General features: G+C 38.3%; 1 protein-coding gene across 1 annotated transcript in view; it reads left to right on the top strand.

Moving 5' to 3' along the window:
- Positions 1–20260, top strand: part of OTOG (otogelin) — an 87832-nt gene that overhangs the window by 50840 nt on the left and 16732 nt on the right. Inside the window, 10 exon segments of the mRNA XM_088533854.1 lie at positions 840–1118; positions 8555–8672; positions 9412–9491; positions 9879–13455; positions 13457–13760; positions 14316–14484; positions 14625–14761; positions 16271–16360; positions 16734–16917; positions 19479–19699. Of these exon segments, the coding sequence (XP_088389980.1) occupies positions 840–1118; positions 8555–8672; positions 9412–9491; positions 9879–13455; positions 13457–13760; positions 14316–14484; positions 14625–14761; positions 16271–16360; positions 16734–16917; positions 19479–19699 (5159 nt within the window).

The following is a 20260-nucleotide window of genomic DNA, read 5'->3' as shown; positions in this document are numbered from 1 at the left end:
TGCTGAGAAAACAGAAGTGTTAAACAAAAGTATGCTTCAATATCTGTTTAATAGAGACTTTGTTCTCTATTTTTTTTAAGAAATGCTATCCAGGCTCTGGAGGCATAGTTGATTTTTTACAGTAGTTTGATGGCTATTTTAAACAGAATAGCAGAGTTTGCAGCAAACTGAAAGGAGGAATTCTGTGAGCAACAGATGCCTGCAACAGGCTCAAGATCTGCCAAGATGCAATTGATCCTACAAGGGCTTGCTTGAAATCAACAGTACAGTTTTAAGGGTAACATATCATGTGGGTACATTTGCCAGAAAAAAGACCATGCTGTTGAAGTTCTTTAGGGAAAGGCTATAGAACTGACTGCTTAGAAATGAAGACAGAAAGCTGTAAGCTGAATGCAAAATACATGGTTTTTGTAATTTAATTTTAAAGAAAGGATGATCTCTTGAAGTATAAATTCCTGATGCCAAGTGTGATAAAACTAGTTACATGAAGGTTAATTAAATTGGATAATGAAAGTTGTAAACTGAAGTTCTGCTCGTCTGCTAGGCCATATTCCCTCATTCTGGTCTGGGTAAATGTCATAATATGCTGTCAACACAGTTGCAATTAGCACAGCATTTAGAAAGTTAAATATCCAGCTTGTCAGTGAAACCATTAGAATGTAGCATTCTGAACTTCCTATATAATATATTTATTTACAAGATTAAGATTGGACTGTTTTCACTAATAATGCCAGTGCTGGTTTGCATTGCTCATGCTACTAGTATCAGCAGTGTTATATCAGGGTGAGCCTAGGTCGTTGTATTTCAGAAAGTCAATGAGTTCTTTGTATTTTTTTCAGATTCCAACTTGGTTTCATTTGAAACAGCGGAGAGACCAAATTATTTTCTACAGTTGTCCTCCAATAATTCTCTTGTTCTTTCTAAATGGGAAAAAAGTGAAGAGTTTCACAACAAATCTACCTTTGCCATTCACAAAAATACATGGATTTCAGGATACAGTTCTTTTGAGTCATTTGCAAAACCAGGATACTTCATCCACATTTCAGCCTCTTCAGTTGAGCTTCTGAAGTACCATCATACAGAGGAGTTCAGACTGTCAACCCTTTTTAAACTTGCAGGTAGGTAATTAAACAGGTATTTTATGAGCAGCAGTTTGCTCTCAGTGAAAGTATAATCTACTTTGTATTGATTTTTTTCAGAGTTGAATTACTTACCTCTCATCCAAAATAATTGTGAGCAGTGCATAATCTGTGACGGTCAGGCTCAAAATCTTTTTCCCTGAACTATGTAGTGAGGACTAGATTCTGTTTTCATGTCACAAAGCTGTTAAATACTTTGACACATGGCTTCTGTATTGGTCAACTGGTTTTGGGATTGAATAGCCTTGTGCTTTGTGGACAATATTGGCTGTGGAAATTCTTAAGGTGTAGGACATTGATGCCAACAAATAATGGATTCGTGAAGGGAACAGAAAAGAAGTGAATACAGCTTCTAAGAGAGTATGGAGAAAAAACTATTCTGAGAATCCAGAATCACTGGATTCTCACTTCAAGCTTGGTTATTCCATCTCTGAGAGGTCGTGCCATCCCGTGCAATGGGCAGTATGTATAGATTACGCTTCTCAGACCTTACGTTTCTCCTGAAAAAGACCTTGACCTGTATCCACATGCCCACTCTGGAGGCTCTGCCTACTGCAGTATCACACCTTAGTGTTTCAGGTGCCAGGTAAATGGAGATGCAGATCTCTCCCTGAGGATCCGTGCGTCCTTTCTTGGATGACTCTTGGGCAGTTAAGGACTGTTGTATACACAGTGCAGACTGCCATGAGACTGTCCCTAAGTACCTGAGAGATTCCTGTTTCTGTAGATATATTCCACGGAGACATGAGAGAGAGAAATACAGGGGATATGAAGCCTTCTGAGGATATGGATCTAGAAATTGCTTCTAGAACAACTGGCAACAAAAAACACCCATTAAAATAGTCCACTAGTTAATGTTTTTTTCCTTTTTTGAAGTAGTAAGGAAAAGTAACAGAATAATTGTTTTGACTTATTCATAAGTATTTGGGAGCTATGTGCTAAAATGAAAGCGGCATATAGAATAAGATTTTATATTGGTCTATAAAATAAAACAAAGGAGATTATGCATTGCATTGATGCATCAGTTACATAAAACACATTTATATGCTATTTGTGTTTCTCAGTGACACCTACACTTGCCTCTGTGTGGAGTATAAATTTCCAAAACACTACAAAATATTTATTATTTATGTGGTAAGACTTTTTATTGTGGTATACTTCTAAACGCATTGCTAATTGATTTATCAGGGTAACGGAAGTAGAAGGAAAAAAGAAAATATTGTAACAAACAAAGCATCACCTGGCCATCTTTTATAGTCACCGTTATGAATTACTAGCACAGAGAAATTTGGAACAGGCACTGACTTCTATGACAGAAGAGGCCAACTGTGCCTCATGGAGCTTCATGTTATCAAAACATTGAATTAAAGTGTTAATGGTGGCATTGTGAATCTGCCGATGTTCTGCGGTGCATTATGATGACAGCCTAATGCAGCTGTTGACTGGCACGCTCCAACTTCAGAAGAATGACAGATTTTGTCATTGCCAAATGCCTGTTGCCTCTTGACAAATGCTTGTAATCCCAGAGCTGTTGAGATTTTGAACAGCCGAAGTACAGAGCTGGTGCTTTTACCACTATGTTCGAACAGCATTTCAAGCAAAGATCTTTTTCTTGGACATAAAAATAGCTCTCTGGTCTTTTATCTTTGAAGGAGGAATGAAGAAGGTTAAAACATGTTCTAATTCTCAGTGGTCATCCATTAACACAGAGTGGTATGTCTTTTTAGTGTGAAGTCTTTGCCTTCCAGTCATTACACCCAAAAATCCTATCTATGCCAATGGAAAACTAAAACAATTTGCCTCAGCAAGTGGGGTCAGATCAAATGCTCAAGAGGCATTTCATTAATCACCACATCCGAGGGCTTGAGTTTCAGAGTTTTATAAGCAGAGAAACATTGGGCTTGAATCTTTCTCCAGTGTGCTTTCACAGGGCCCAGCCTGCTGATATAGGGTAATTACATGGTCTAAAAATACGGCAGCATTTGTTTAAGTTAATGGAAAAGTTACACCAGCTCCAGAGTGCCCAGGCAAAAGCAGATTGAGTTTCCTGCTGACTATTGTAAATGCTTTGCATATCAGATCAGAAACTCTTAAACCGGGAACAGCTATTCCTGCGGAATCAGAGGATAACTATCGGGAGCAGAATAATAGCCCCAGTAAATCCCCTTGGCCAGAAAGCTCCTCATGAGACTTCTTCATGCTCTGTGACGCACGTTCAAAAGGAAGAATTTTACATGACCTGATCGCCACAGCAATAGATACATGTTTGTTTAAAGTCAGATGACGAGTCACTTTTTCCACTTTCATAGCAAGAAATACAGTCATATTGAAATACGTTGGCTATAAATTACACAGATATGATGGGCTAACACTGCAAGTATTTTCCATGAATAGTCACCTCAATTTTTAAATTGTTTTTCTTATGCTCAGATTTGTTTGCTGTCCTGTTGCTACAAATGTTTGTTATGTTTGTTATGAATGCTTGATGATAGAAATTGAATATCTAGGGTACACATGTTCACAAGGAAATACGTTTTGTGCACTGAACTGGTATACATGCAGACGAGAAAGAATATACTGAGTCACAAACAAGTGCAGAGATGAAATGTCATGTAAGAGTGATTAATTTGTTTTTGAAATTGTTGGGAAATCGGTGAAAGTAGGCAACTGATGATCTTTTCAAGGATTTGGTGGAAGATTTATATACTTTTATTTTTCAGAATGGGCTCCAGCTAGCTACTTTTTACCTTTCATAGAATCACCATAATGTACCTTATTTTTTTTATCATCATCACAAGTTAATTTTTTATATATTATTAAAAAAAACAAGGGACCTGCCATAAATCCTGTGTAAATTCTGTGGCAAAGTTCTTAATAATGTTAGTTATATCCTTTAGTAACTAATTTGTTGTAAAATAAGGCCTGTACCACTGAGAATTTTCTGCTAAAGTAAAAATTTGATTTGTTTCATGTGCAGAAAATACACGCATGGTGCTCAGAGAAAATTTGTCAAGGTTTGCATCTGATATAGGACCTTTCTGGTTGATTTTAATGCCCGAATCTTAATTATTTGAAACAAATTCAGGAATAAAAATGGTATAAAAGTGAAAATGAATTAGATTTTTTTATGAAAACCTTTTTGAGAGAGGCATCTTTCCTGTTTAGAAAAGTTTATTCATGTTGTAATGGACCAGCTTAACTTAATTTACTCATACTAATTTCCCTCAGTAGAATTCATGTGCTAAAATGTCACATTTTGCTTGGAATGGGTTACTCTCGAGTTTCATTTGAGCTCTCCTGCTCACCAGGCCAAGTGATCATGACAAGGGGCCTGGTCCTAGATAATGCTGAGCAGCTGCTGGATACCTGCAAATCCTAGGTATGTTGCTACACACATCTGCTCAGTAGCTCTTGTACTCACACTGAAGTTGCTGTAGCACTATAATGCTGAGCAGCTTTTACCACAAACACAAACTTTTGACCCCCTTTTTTGTGTAAATAAACAGGAGATTAATTGGTCGTGCAACAAGAGTATGATCAGCTAACATCATCATGGGAACCCAAAGCAGAAGTGTTTGAGAGGTAGATAAATATATTTGGCGTTTGGCAGTGTTTTGTCTAGGCATGAAATTTATTTTTTTCAGTGATACTTGCGTCCATTTCTCATTGCAGGAACTTAAAGTCATGAGCAGAGTTTGCTGGTAGAGTGTATATGTAAGTGGCTAGATAGGATTTCATGTTTCTAAACTTGTAACTGAGGAAGGAGGTAATCTAAGTTACTAAGCAGTGTCTTGCTGCTGTTATAAATAGAGATAATTCTAAAGTGAATTTTTATCCTTCTAAAATCTTTGAAATTTCTAGGAAAAACAACAAAAGTGTCACATCGAAATGAAAAATACTCCATTTTTTCATGTTTTTTGAGTCAACTAAAATGCTTCATTTGAATTTTGATTTTTTTAAATGAGTGAAGCCTTTTTTCTTTGAAGTGACTAGTTGAGATAATATATTTTAAGTATAACTGTTGTAAATGTAACTATTTGATAGGTTCAATAGAGTTCACATTTTAGTATTTTTTTAAGTATTTTTTTAATAGGGCATGTGCAGAATTATTCATACTATGTAGATTCTGTCAGTGGCAAATTTTCTCCTTGCAAGGTAAAAAAAAAAAAGGATAAGAGAGGAGCCGTGAATAGTAGAAGTGTCAACAAAACAGCAGCTAAGCTAGTAAGAAATGTTGCTGTGGCCCAGCAAAGGTTTCTTAGTGATAAAAAGCAAACTCTTCATTTGAAAGTGGTAACTATTCATATTACCGCAGGATTGACTTTGAAAGACAGGAAGAATGCAAATTGTGAATTGTAGGGAAGCAAATGCTTCTCTGCTGTTGGAGCACAGGCACGGGGCCGGGTGGGATCTTTGCAGCGTATTTGTGCCCGGCGAGCTGAACGCCTGCGTTTGCAGAGTGACTTTCTGCAGTGCCCTGGCGCGCTGCATGCTCAGCTCCTCCTAGGTAAGAGCAGTTTGGGTTCAGTTGGCAGGCGGGCTGGAACGCCCGTCATCCAGGGCATAATTTACCATTTTGTTAAGGATTTGTTATGTCACCGAGGAGAAGAGAAACGCCGATAGATTTCACCAGGAGACACAGGGCTATTTCCAAATGCCGTGACGAATCCTTGTGAGGAACACATGCTCCGTGCAGGCAGCTTGACTCGGGGTCGGCAAACCAAGCATCATTCCTGGCTTGTGAGAGAAGCGGGCGGCTGCGTCGCGCACCGCGAGCTCCTCTTACTGTTGCCTGCCAGGGGAGTTAAAGTATTAAAAAAATGGGGAGCATGAAATGGAGTTTGTGCCATGGTCCTGGTGAAGTCCACAGTTTCTCGGCTCTGGTCTTTGTCATGGGAGTAAAGTACAGCAGGAACAGCAGAGCTGAGGTTTGTCTGGGATCATGGTTAGCCTGAAACTGGTACCTACAGTGAAAAGAGTATTTCCACCAGTTTAAGAAAAGGGAGCTGTTTTAGCAGGAGCTGCATCTTGCTGCATTTCGTTTTACACTGGCTAGCACATTTGGCCAGCTTGCTCTGTGATCTGCCTGGGCCTTCTGCAAGTGATGCTGTCTATAGTGAGAACTTGCTGTATCGTGAGCAGTTGAACTGCCATTCCCCTAATCCTGGAGAAGCTGCTTCCCAAAACAGTGGACAGCCTTGACTTCCCCAGGGGGAAATACTGAACCCCATTCAAAACTTTTGAGATACTGGAAAACAGTTCATGGAATATATTCAGCACTCTTTTCCCTCTTTCTGGAGAAGCAGAGAACAAAAGTTGCAGACACAATGACTTTGTCAGTTCCTGCATGAGAGTTGTTTATCAACCACACAGCAAATGCTATGGCTTTCCACAAAATAAACAAACAAACAAATAAATAAATAAAGGCATGCAACACTTGGAAATCCTGTGAACTTAGTCTGTAGGAGTGCTCGAGGGAAACGTGGCAATTGTTTTAGAGGGACTTAAGTATTTGAAGAGTGGGAGAAAGTATATTAACACCACCACAGTGTTAATCCAGGATTTCTGTTCTGCTAAATTGAGAAAATAGCGTTTTTCATCAGTTTGTGGTATCTCATACAAGATTGTTTCCTTCATTGTGCATGAAACTTCTCTTATAATTAAGAGAGGTTTGTGGTAAGAGTTGAAGTTAAGTGTCTGGCATATTTACCAGTATTCAATCTAGGGTGGTCTGAGGAATGAGATTTCCCAGATTCCATGAGGATATACTGGTATTGCTGGTCATTATTGCAGTTAGGGGTTGCCTACGTCGTTGCTCTCTGATGTGTTCAGTCTCGTACATCCTTCTGGTTTGTCCCCAAACCTTACAACTCTGAAAAAAGGCTACAGAGCCCCATGCATCATATCAACAAACGTACAGGATCGTGGCTTCCTCTGTTCAATTGGAAGGACTGGGTGAGAAAGACCTGGGTGTCATGGTGGATGATAAGTTGACCATGAGGCAGCAGTGTGCCCTCGTGGCCAAGAAGGCTAATGGAATCCTGGGCTGCATTAAGAAGAGCATCTCTAGCAGGTCAAGGGAGGTGATCCTGCCCCTCTACTCAGCCCTGGTGAGGCCGCATCTGGAGTATTGTGTCCAGTTCTGGGCTCCACAGGACAAGAGGGATGTGGAGCTGCTGGAGAGAGTCCAGCGCAGGGCCACAAGGATGATCAGGGGCCTGGAACATCTGCCCTATGAGGAGAGGCTGAGGGAGCTGGGCCTGTTCAGCCTGGAGAAGAGAAGGCTGAGAGGGGATCTAATCAGTGTATATAAATACCTCAAGGGAGGGAGTGCAGAGGACGGTCATGGTCTCTTTTCAGTGGTGGCCACTGATAGGACTAGAGGAAATGGCCGGAAACTGAAACATCAAAAATTCCATAGGAACTTAAGGAAAAATTTCTTAACAGTGAAGGTGACAGAGCACTGGAACAGGCTGCCCAGAGAGGTTGTGGAGTCTCCTTCTCTGGAGATCTTCCAAACCCGCTTGGATGCAGTCCTGTGCCACGTGCTCTAGGTGTCCCTGCATATGCAGGGGGGTTGGACTAGATGATCTCTAGAGGTCCCTTCCAACCCTAAGCATTCTATGATTCTATGATTCTATGACTGACATGACTTTCACCAGAAGGAGTCACAGATGTGTTCAGTAAAGTGTGCTTAGTTATTTATGAAAACTTTGTGGATACGTTTGCTACTCTAGAAAAAGTTATGTTTCTAAGAGCAATGAGTCTTGGGTAGAGGACTGCTAAAGGATAACACTAGATGGCAACATACACTTTTCTACTTTAAGAAGGGCATGAGTGTATTTGAATTTGATTTATAGTTTTGATTTAGGAGAATTATTTTTATTAAGAAAGTTAATAACGATAGAGGAGTAGCTTCTATAAATGCAGGAAGAATTCCTTAGCATTTGGAAGGGGAGAATATCTGTAAGACATTCTCCAAGAGTTAGTTTCCTCAATTGTACAGAATCAACATCATGCTGGTTTCACATTTTTTATGAATGATCAAAAATATAGTTGTTAATGCAGTTGTTGATGCAATTTTTACAACTTAAAAAGCAACAGCCCTGAGCTTGCCTGGCCTTGATTTAAAGTGATTGTAATATGTATTAAGCAAGGATAATGTAGTGTATATTGCAAAAAGGAAAATAGGTTGCATATTCAGTGCTATTTACTATACTGTGCACTAACACAAGCTGTTCCTCTGTGCCTTAAAGACTTTAACAGTCATGAAATGTTTTTCCTTCATAGAGAATACAGATGGAAACAGTAAAGGATTTAGACTTGCAGTGAACCTTTAAGCATGCATTTTACTGATATGTATGCGTGTGTGTTTCTGTAAGTGTGGGAGAATAACTGTTGTGGTTGTTTTTCAGATGTCAAATTTCAGTTTCTACCCCATTCTGCATGTGAGTGGCGTTATGATGCCTGTACAAGCCCTTGTTTCAAGACGTGCAGAGACCCTTTGGGAAAGAACTGTCAGGCAGTCCCAAAGTAAGTATCTGTTTTTTTTTTTTTTATGGAAAAGCATGGATAATGGAATAATGGCTATATACATCATAATAAGCATTTGTGGAACCAGGTATAGGCACAGTATAGCAGGCCTATGATTTTATACAAGGAAATAAATGAAGAAAAAAATAAAAATGCTGTGGGAGCTACGTGAAATTGGTATTGTTACATGACAGTTGCTGCCATCAGTGTCTGGAATTACTAGTATATTAATAACTTCCAAGCTAGAGGATATTACAGAGTATTAGCAAAGAGAGGAGATGATCAGTTTGTGTCACGTAGTCCTGTCCCTACTTTTTTATTATGGCATTGCAACAGCCGCATTTGTCCTTGCCTTTTACTTTTCTGTACCCACTGTGCTTTTTTGGCTAGACTGGAAGTTGTGGTAAGGCTGATAAAAGTGGCATTTGGAATACTTCTGGTGTGCAAAAAATGTTTGTAATTTCCTAATTGATAACATTTACCATCAAACCTGCCACTGTTCATTTCAAAAACTGAGTATAGTGGAGCCTGTGCTTTAGCTTAGATTTGTGCGAAAATGGAAATCATGGCAATGACAGTTTGAAAGAATACCCTGAGGTGATGAGATATAGAAGAAGGCTCTCTATTCATAAACACTTTACAGATAAATAGTGTTTCCTAAAATAGAATGGTTCATCCAGAAAGCACTGTTCCACTAGTTAATAATAATTGGGTTTTTTTGTTTGTTTTTGTTTTTAAGAGTGGAAGGATGCATCCCCACGTGTCCTCCCAACATGGTGCTGGATGAAGTAACTCAAAGATGCGTTTATTTTGAAGACTGTATGTTTGAAAAACTGTATATAATATGTATAATACTTAGCTTATTAATTTCCTATATAATATTTAAGACAAATTTTCCAAGTATGGGTGATTATGTAATATTATGTAACTATAATACTGATTTGTCACTGAACATATATTTTGTTTAAAGTTATTTCCCTGTGAGACAAATTTTAAACTAATATTTCTTTCTTCACACACAAAAAAAATAACATTAAGTATGAAGCAAATTATTTAATTTATTTTTGAGTGCATTTTGGAAGCACTAGAGAAATTCAAGAGAAAAGATCACAGCAATATGAGTTAATTTCCTTCTAGCTTCATTACCTTTATAACTCTAATTAGTTTATTAATCACAGACTACCATTTTTTCATGTGTAATTTCAGGCATTGAACCTGCAGATGATAGTCAAGCTTTGCTGTCCAGCATTAGAACACCAGCAGTTTCACACATAACATCAACTACTGCTGTGATCTCCAAGTTGGCAGTGTCCAGTGAAGCAGTAACTTCATTTCCTGTACCTGAGGAAAAGGACATGGAAACAACACTTGCTTCAAAATGGCAACTTGGTGTAACTACAGGGAAAACAAAATTTTCAGCTCTTACATCTAAAAGAGTGATTTCAACCATAACATTAACGTCAAACGTTTCTTCTCGTTCAATAGAGATGACATCACCTGGGAAAAGTGCTGTGTCTGGGACAACAAAATCTAATGTAAGCTTGTCTTTTCCTAGTGATGTTTTTCCATTGTTTCCATCTACGGTCACTTCAGAAATGTCCACGAGGATACAAGCAACCAGTAGTGCTTCTGTGAAGCCCCTGGGAGCTACAGAGCCTCAGACAGTAACTGCTACACATGTATCAGAATCAGAAACCAAGCCGATTTCTACTGCAGTTCTTGCTGGACCACCCTCGATACTCACAACAGAGTTGCCTGTGAAAACTAAAATAATGGAAACATCAGAAATCGTGTCTGCAAGGACACTTCCTGTAAAAGAAATGGAATTAAAACCAGACGGGTTTACAAAATTTACTCCCAGTTCTTTTGGGACAGTAACAGAAAAAACTACTACAAATTTGACCCAGTACTCATCATCCCTGGGCATGTCTTCATATGCATCACCAGTAAATCTAACAGGAACTTCAGAAAGAATGAAAATAAGTGCAGAACAGTCTTCTACCACAGTATCTAATGTTACTGTAACTTCTCTTCCTCCTGTGGTCACTGCTTTGTCTTTGCCGAAGCCGAGCATAGAGCCAATACCTTCAGAAACAACAAAAACAACAATTATTGTAACCAAGCAAGGGGTGAAGACTACGTTTTCCCCAACATCCACACTACCTGTTTCATTAGGAAAGGCAATTACAGAGCCTCCTCTTGAAATGATTCAACACTTGACTGGTACTGCCAGGGTAGCTTTGACTACATCACTAAGTCCAAAGGCAGCAACTCTGCAGACTCAAGAGATAACATCAAAAACAACTGTGCTACCATTTGCAACGCTTAAAAAGGAAATTCCTGAAACAACATCTCATAAGGACTATTCATCAGGTTCCTATTTCCCTCCATATTTGTTACATCCAAGTTCAGCTACAACTGAAAAATTCCTCCTTCTTGCTACTAAAAGACCTGCGGTGTCTGTTTCTACTCCTGTATCTCCATATTTAGGTGAACTAAAAAAAACATTTGAAACAGTGTCAACTACTGGATATCCCCCACACATAGTTCTAAACACAACAGAGTTCCTGACTACATTATACACTAAACATCCTGTTTTAGCTGAGACTACAAGGGTAACACCTTCACCTGCAGAGGTAACATCCGAAATAACATCCACTTATGAATTATCAGCAAAGTCAACTTTGCTTTCTGGGAAAACATCTGCAGAGTACAAGTCACCTGTACTTTTAAGTACAGTGAAGATGAGCACTGCAGCATATTCAGATGCTGTTACCTCATCAGCAAAAACAACTTCTGTCTCATCAGAAGAAGTGACTGCAGGTCCTTTGGTAGCTACAAAAAAAGACTCACTTCAAAGAATACCCTTCACTGGATCTCTATTTACTCTTAGTGCAATTGAAACCACACCATTGACAACACAGCCTGATAAACCACAAGTGGAAAGAATTACTAGCATCTCTACTAGAAAGCCACCTGCTTTCCCTTCTTCATCATCACACACTCTAATGTCTTTAAATGCTTCCCTTCCTTCCCTGCCCACATACAGGACAGTAGCATCACTGACAGCTCTCAGTCCCATGCATACATCACAGGAAATTGTCACCTCTTCATATCCAAGTACAACTATAGCAAAACCTGTCTTTTCAACAGAAAAGATCATCCCCATCCCAGCTTACACTACTGTACCAACTATATCACAACAATCAAGTCCAACAGCAACAGTATCGCGTGACAAATTGCCAGCAAAGGCAATTTTAAATATCACTTATGCTACATTCTCTCCATCCTCTGAATTCAGCAGTCAGCTTATAACAACCAAAAAAGCAATGGCAGCCAAGGAAAGATCAACTCTCTCCACTTCTGCTGTACTTCCAGTGACAAAGTCTTATACTTTCTCCAGCTCTCTCTATCTGTCAGATAAATCAATTTCTTCATCATCTTTAACACACATGATACCTGAAGTAACAACCACAGCAAAATATCTGGTAGAAACTGAAATAATTTCTACAGCAGCAAAGCCTGCAGTCCAAAATGTAACAGATACGGTAAAACTTCCAGCAGCTACAGCTCGGCCATCCTTTACTCCTTCTTCAGTAAAACCCTCTTCTGGGCTAACATTGTCAGGAGAGCGCGTTTCTGCTCAGACCTTAGTGGTTACACCACATCCTTCTACTCAGACAGCAATGGAACTTGCTCGTCACACTTCACAGCCTTCCTTGACAAGCCAGAGCAGTACCCCGGTTTACCAGTATCCTGCAGAAACACTAACAAAATCCACTGGTCAGCCACAGCTTCTCTTAAGCACAACTGAAACTCCAGTAGCATTGACTTCCTCCTACCCATTAACTACCTCACTACTTGAAGGTATTCGTTCAAGTTTATCACCTACCTCACTAGTTCCTACACAAGTTATTCTACCAACTGGAAGGAAATTACCTTTAACTGATTCAGTCACACAGCCGTATGTATCAAGAACTTCTTCAGCTTTGCAGTCTACAATCCTGACTAGAAAAACAGCTGACTTGGGTGTTGGCACCAGAATTCTCCCTTCCTTAGCAGAACTGCTTGCAGCTTCAACCTCTTTAGCAACAACTAAGAAGGAAGAACTTCCTTCATCTTCCACACGAAAGGCAGGTACCAGTCTGAAATTCACCTGGCAGCCCTCAGTCAGTGAATCACTTGTTTCAGGTCAAACATTTGAAAGAGCTACAGCTTCACCAGAACTTAAGTCAACCTTTCCATCTGTTTTGTTAACAGAAACAACAGAAAAGACTATTAGTGAGTCATCAGTAGGTGCCTTTGTAACGCCTGTGATCTCAACAGCATCCGTATTAGGGGGCAAAACTATTACACAGAAAACTTCTGTATCGTCTAAGCAAGTCCCACTTTCAACCACTACCTACAGTTCCATGATTCTTACAAGTACGATGCTGCCAGCTACAGCCCGTTCATCAGCTGTAAGTTCTGCCTCTTCAAAGAGAAGCAGTACAGGGCAAAACTTTACTACCATATCAGCAACTTCAGAGAAAGCAGAAACAGTGAGGAAATCCGTCACAACCTCTGTGAAACCCACTTCCTTTTCTGTTACTTCAGGAGCAAAAGGGTCTATGCCCCCTGAAACAATAAAATCTAAAGAGCCAGAATTAGCAACAGAGGTCCAAGCCATCCATATACAAGGTATTACCATTACCCCAGAAACTCTGCAGAATTTTTTTTTTCCTCCATACTTCATAAATACAATTGAAATTCCTTCTAAAGTAAGTGTGTCAGTAATGTCCACATTCATCCACTGAACCAAAACCATTTTCTTTTACAGCTGCGTCATTGGGTGATGCTACTCAAGCTTTGAAGCTTGGAATATCATCTGACGTGCGGATGACTTCTGTGAGTTCGCTAATGATATCTGACCATCCAAATGACACAACAGCTCCATCAGTTTCCTCATTTCCCTTTTTATCCACCAAACCCCTTTATCCATTGACTACAACATTTTCTGATGGATTGGCAACAGCTGAAGCTATCTCAAGAGTCACAGCATCAACTTTTATGCCAGCAAGAAAAACAGCAACTCTCCAAGCTTGTACAGTGAGTAATATTCTAAATAGTTATCTGGATTTGAATATGGCTAGGTCAGTTGGACACACTGATAAACTATTATTTGTGAGCCATATGTTTTGATCCATAGGGATTTTAGGTATCAAACAGGAACCATATTATTTTCTTAATTACATCTGAAAGTCTGGATGATTTCTACTGTACCTAATGAATTTTATAGCTGCTATAATATAGCATCTTTTGGGCCTCGTTTTTCAGAGTTTCAGAGCGTGATTGTTACAATATTTTTTTGGTAAAATATGGTACTTCATATTGTTCAATGACAATTTTCTGTCTGGTAGCCATTGATAAAATACGTCTTCCCAGAGATCCCCATTATTATTCCTACTTATGTTTGCTCCTGCGTGCTTTTTTATTCTTGACTTCTTTTTAATATATGTAGTCCTGAAATCAAAAGTGATCTATGCTTGATTCTGTGATTCTGTACCTGAAGAATTCAGACCTCCTTTTTTGAGTAAATCCTCTGAAATGCTGTGTTATTAGTTTGGTAAGAATGGTAACCTACGTCTTTTAAAAATGCCTTAGCCAATCTCAGAGGATGAGTGCATAAAGCACATATGCTTGGACGGACACCTCATTCAAGTGAATAAGTCCCAGAACTGCCCCTACAACACGACTCGGCCCAGCTGTGGAGTTCTGGGGTTTGCTGCTCAAACGAATGGTGACAGATGCTGCCCAAAGTGGGAATGTGCATGTAAGTTTTAATTACGCATTTTTTTTTATTTGAATTGAGATAACAATTTGGTGGATTTGTAAGGAGGCCAAGATTGGATGCTTTTCTATACCATGACATAGAAATAAAAATGCATTTATTCTATTCTTATTTTTATTTAGGTCGTTGTACATTTTTCTCTGATATGAGCTTTGTAACCTACGATGGAAATCATTTGGCTTTATTCAAAGAAGCCTCCTACATTGTTAGTCAGACTCAAGATGAAACTATAGCCATCCATGTCCTTGACTGCAGAACGGTAACCAACATTTATGAATTATTAGGTTAATAAATGGTGCTTAGTACTGCTAATAAGATGGATGTTAGAAATGAGTTACATACATATGCCTCTGATTCATGTAATTCGAAATAAATAGAGCATGGTATTACTACGTAATAGTGACGAATTGTTCACTTGTATGCAACATCTATGGATTACACTTGCACAGCACTTTGTCATCTGGCTGAAAATGCATGATTCCTTTTGACAGAGCTGGAAGATAGGAGGGAGGTAAAATAGTATTATCTCATTATATAGGTAAAATAGACAAGATGGTAAGAGATTAAATGGTCATATGTACATCAGTCACTTCTGCAAATGGCATCATGTACTGCCATAAAGCAAATGCCAATTTTTTTATCCTTCTAATAGATAGGCAACTTGATTTTGCTGCACCAAAGGTATGTAGAATTCATCAGAATTCTTAGAAGAGGCATTACCGCTTTGCATGTCATTGGGGAATATCTTTCAGAGTGAGAAGTAACACCTGAATTCCTTCTCGAGTTTCATTCCACCCTAGATGTGTTTTTCAAATGAAGGAGGAATGCAGGCTAGCTCAGCCTAGTAGTGTATTTCAGTGCATAGTTTTATATTTTCATATGGAGACATTTGGACTGGAAACACAAAGCTTAAGAGGCATAAGAGGACATAACAATATCAGACTAAATTACACCACCTTGTCATTGCAAATCTCTGATATGGGCAAATGTATGGTGTTTCAGAGAGGGAAGAGAGAAGCCCTAAAGAAAGCCCTTATGGAATATCCTGCCTGATGGCTAGTGTAGAAATTGTATTTACATCATGAAGAGTAAGTGTTTGTGAGCCTTTAAAAAGCTCCTTTTTACACCAGTCTTTATTATGAAAGCTGAGTAATCTTGAAGTATATACAAATGTTCAACATAAAGTTTTAACTTCAGTATTACTTTGTGGAGGTTAGTTCCAGAAGCTCAGTGCAATTGCTGTGAAAAAGGAGATCTCCTTATGGCTTTCACATTGTTTCTTTTTGTTGTTGTTGTATTAAATGCTTTGGAATCTGTTTGGTTCAGCATGTATTTCTGATCCTTTACTTCTGTACAGTTTATATATCGTGTGTATTTATCATTCCCAGTCTAGTTTTTGTCCACTTTTAGTATGTTTTGTTATTTTTTTCAGTGTCCAAACTGCTATATTTTCTTGTTCTTTTTATGAAATCTATTATATCTGTTGTAATTTCGAGAATGTCCATGAACACTGGAAGATGATAATGTTTATTTGTATAATTTGGAAGGAATGCTATGCAGATGAACATTGTAGTCCAGATTTACCATCACAGCTGAGAGACGAGAGCATGGATGCATTTTTTATATAAACTACAATAGCAACAATTTTCTTCTTAAAAAATACAAAAAGAAAAATCCTTTATGTCCCATTACTTAGAAACAGTACACAGCTGATGTATAACTTTTACATATCTTAACTGTGGTTTTTATATTTTTGTTTTCTCCACAGAGTAAATCAGGTTCAACTTCCTTGTGTCTGGCGATGTTGCATTTAACTTATATATCAAACCAAATTACTATTGATCGTTTAAGCAGAAAAGTAGGTATTTTGCGGTTTTGTTTTCCTCTGCTTTTTAGATAGTATCTTAATCCTTCTGTAATCAGAAACTACCACCTTGTTTGGATAATGCAGATTAGATTAAGATACAATAGTAATATAGTTCATTGTTAGAGTACTGATATTTAACAAGCTGCTTATATATTTGAAAAGGCACGAGCTAAGTTGCAGGGGGCACTAACTCATTGCTAGTCTCTTTAGTGCCTACCTACAGTGCCTGTGTAGATCTGGGCCTGACTTCTGTTGAAATTAATTGAGTTAGGTTCCTAAGCTGTTGAGAATCAAGCCTTCTTTCTTCTACCGATAGCATTTTATTTCTGACATTTAAACTTTTGTTTATCTGTTTGTGTTTTAGATCACAGTAAATTCAAGAATTGCTTGGCCTACTATTAGAAAATATGGATATAAAATCAAGGATTCGGGCTTCAAGTATGCAATTGAGACCCCAACAAATATCAGAATTCAGTGGTTTCACAACACAGGTGTGATGATTATAGAGTTTAATAGGACCAGAGAACCAAAAGCTTTGGGACTGTGTGGTAAGTATTGAGTAGTGCAAGAAATAAAGATATGCAGATGCCTTGCTAGAGAGTAGCTCTAGGCACATTTTTCTAGTTTATGTAAGCTGTTTTTCTGCAGGATCTTGCCTAAAAGAGTTCTTGCAGATGATTGCAAAGATTAAGATATTGCCAATGTAGAATTACTGTTAATTTTGTTCATTATTGAAATGCTTATTGGTGTCAACCCATGTAATCACTTGTTTCTTGCAGTTTTGCTTCTGACTGTAGCCTGTTTGTATCACAGGCATGACTGCTGTAACCATACCCAAATAAATAAGTCAGGCATAAATCCATAGTGACAAATAAGTTCATTTATAGATTTAGTGTTGGTATCCAGCTGATAGGAAATGATATGTGCTATTTTCAGTTCCTAAAGGTCAGAATTCACAGGAGCAGTAATTCTTCACTTCATAGAACCAATCTGAGTTGATCTTTTGGAAGAAGGAATAGTTCAGAGGGGAATTTATTTAAAGCAATGGGATAAGTGACCATTATGTTGAGTTCAGTGTTAGGTCCATACAATAGTTCCACATAGTTTCTTTCTCTCCAAAAATCATAACCTTGGGTAAACTGTTGGTGCTATAGCTTTTGCAAGCATAAATGTGTTGAAGTAAATCCCTACTCAGATACCTGAATCTGTAAATTTATCTGTTGTAAATTGGAGATGGAAAGCAGGGTTATAGAGTTCGTAATTACAGTGGATATCTTGCCAGTTTCAGAAAGGGCAAATATCTGTAGCTCAGTATCAAATACCAGTGATAGCTCAGTCAAGTTTCAAGTCCTGCCATCAGTTTCTACATGTTTCTAGGAAAGGAGGAGATAATATTTACTGGCACATTGAAACTGGATTGTTACCTGTAATTTGCCCTAAGCTTCTGTCTCATTACCATTTTTATTCTGTAGAGCTAATTGTTATTGCACATAGATCAAAGAGAAGCAAGACAATAAAAGTAATATTTTTCACTAAGTCTGATCCAATTTACTCTAAAAATCTCTTCTGTCTTTACTAGTCTGATTACTGTGATAGGGAAAATAGGGAACATTATATTCCTGGTTCATATGGCCAGTTCAGTTAGGAAGTTGACAACGCATTTGTGTCATCTTTTGCAGTCGATGTTCCAGGTCTACCTTCTGCAGAGAATACACTGTATTTTTTGGCATTCATCCTTGATTGAGCTTCTCTGCAAAAAACTGCCTGCCTGGTGCTGTCCAGTGGGTTTTGCTAGAGCCAGCTCTAAGCAAGCTACGTTTTCTAGATAGCTCAGGACTCCTGTACTTTCTTTGTTAGTCTACATGTTATTTGAGCTATCTCAGATGACTTTGTGCCATATGGTGGTATTGATATGTCCTGGTTTCCTATCTTCATGCACATGAGGACTTGAAGACACCACTGCTGTTTTGTAGCAGCAAGTATTGTCTGGAGGGACCTGTGTCGGAAAGAGCAGTGTCTTTTACACTGGGAGGCAAACAAATGGCAGCTGAAGAAGTAAAGTGGGAATGGGAGTGCTGTGGGATCATGGACATCTCCTTAAAATCACTGGTTGAAGTGAAGACGTGCAGAACCATGCAGAACCATCACCCAGTTCCTATTCGGGCTGCACAGACTCATAATTTTCAACGAGAAACATTTGTTGTCAATATTTACAGCTTCAAAAAATGTGTTACTTTCTGAATGCTTACTGCTGTATCATTTTGTCAGTGGTTTACTCTGAAGAAGACTGCTGGCTCCTAAAAGAGGAGTTTGATGTAATACTCAGTGTTTCTTTCTTGACTAAAATAGCTCTTCTTGTGTTACGGTATTTCCGATGTTCCAAAGAGTTTCAAAATTGCCAGCTACCTTATTTTAAGCAGAAAGGAAATCTGATGCTGGCTTCTTAGAAACAAGTCCAGAAAAGATTGATTCCTTCAAGCTGTGTGTGTGGGGGGGGACGGGTAATATCAATGTACCTGAAAGTGCCAAAAGCTGCCCTTTTTAATGGTATCTGTTAAGTCAATAGGTGCTCAGCTCAGCCTGGAAGCATAAGCAGAGAAGAAGTCAGTATCCTATAAGTATCTTGGCATTTTGCACAAGTACCCTTTCCCACTAACTTTTACAATTTTCATTCATTGTTATATGTGAAGGTGCTTCATAACCTTTTTAAAAATACATGTTTATTCAGTGCTTATGAAACTGAAGAGTGAAGTTTGTGTGATATAGATGGGCTCTCTTGGGCTTTCCTGAACAGCTCTTTGACATATAAATCTCTTTTCACCCCTCTGCAGTTCACAAGACAGAATTCTGCCTTTTAAACTTCGTGCTTGCTCTTTTTTTTGCCTCGTCACTGCATTTTTACTTTCACTTTACTTGCTTGTGGGTAAATTTTGTGTATTTTTATCCTACCAGAAACTTTCCACACTTGTTGTGGATTGCAATCCTGGCATATTGTGTAAGTTGCCAGGTACTGGACCGACTTGCTTGTTTGAGTATACTGCTAACAGACATACAAATATATTGCACAATGTTTACTTTTTTTTTTTTCTTTCCTTCTGGTATTATTTAGGTTTTTGTGATGGAAGTTTGGAAAATGACCTGATGCTACCCAACAGGACAGTTTTAAGCAAAAGTAATGCACCATCAACTTTTATAGACAGCTGGCAAGTGCCAGATACATTAAAGTATGTTGGAGAAGACAGGCATCAGGAAACTAATTGTTCAGTCATGGACTGCTCAGAGTGCTTAAGCCTTGTAGTGAACCAGACCTTCAGCAGCTGTCATCCTTACGTATGTTAAGTATTTTAGAAACTCGTATTTTGGAAGAGATACAGCTTGATATAATTTTGTATATTTGATACTTGCATTAACGTGTAGCTACGTATAACCACATCTAAAGAATGACGCATATACTTTTTTTTTTTTTTTTTTTGCAGTTTCAGGCTAAAAAATAGTTGAAGAGTGCAGCAGTTTGATATGACAGTGGCAATATGCAGCTAACACTTTCAAAAAATAGTAGTGTAGCTTTGTGTTAGCTTTGACAATACTGTTTAATTTGTAAAGTAGGTCCAGATAATTCATTTGAGTCAATATGATGTCAAAAAAGTAAAACAGTATAATTTTAGATTTTAATTCATATGGGAAGATGGATTCCCACATGACTTAAAGTATTCAGTAATACTGAATTTACAAGTATTCAGTAAGTTATCAGCATCCCAGAGGCAATAGATTGCCAGTAGAGAATAAACTCTCTTCATACACTAATGAAGGCTGATAACCTCTTGCTTACTGAAAAACAAGTACTTGTGACTTCCTTATTTCTAGCGATACAACTATAAGACAAGGTTAATT

This window comes from Tinamus guttatus, unplaced genomic scaffold (assembly GCF_059628265.1).
Source record: "Tinamus guttatus ecotype Peru unplaced genomic scaffold, ASM5962826v1 Tinamus_guttatus_pri_ptg000524l, whole genome shotgun sequence".
Lineage (NCBI taxonomy): Eukaryota > Metazoa > Chordata > Aves > Tinamiformes > Tinamidae > Tinamus > Tinamus guttatus.
The sequence above is the reverse complement of the archived record's forward strand: the minus strand, read 5'-3'. Positions and strand labels throughout refer to the sequence as shown.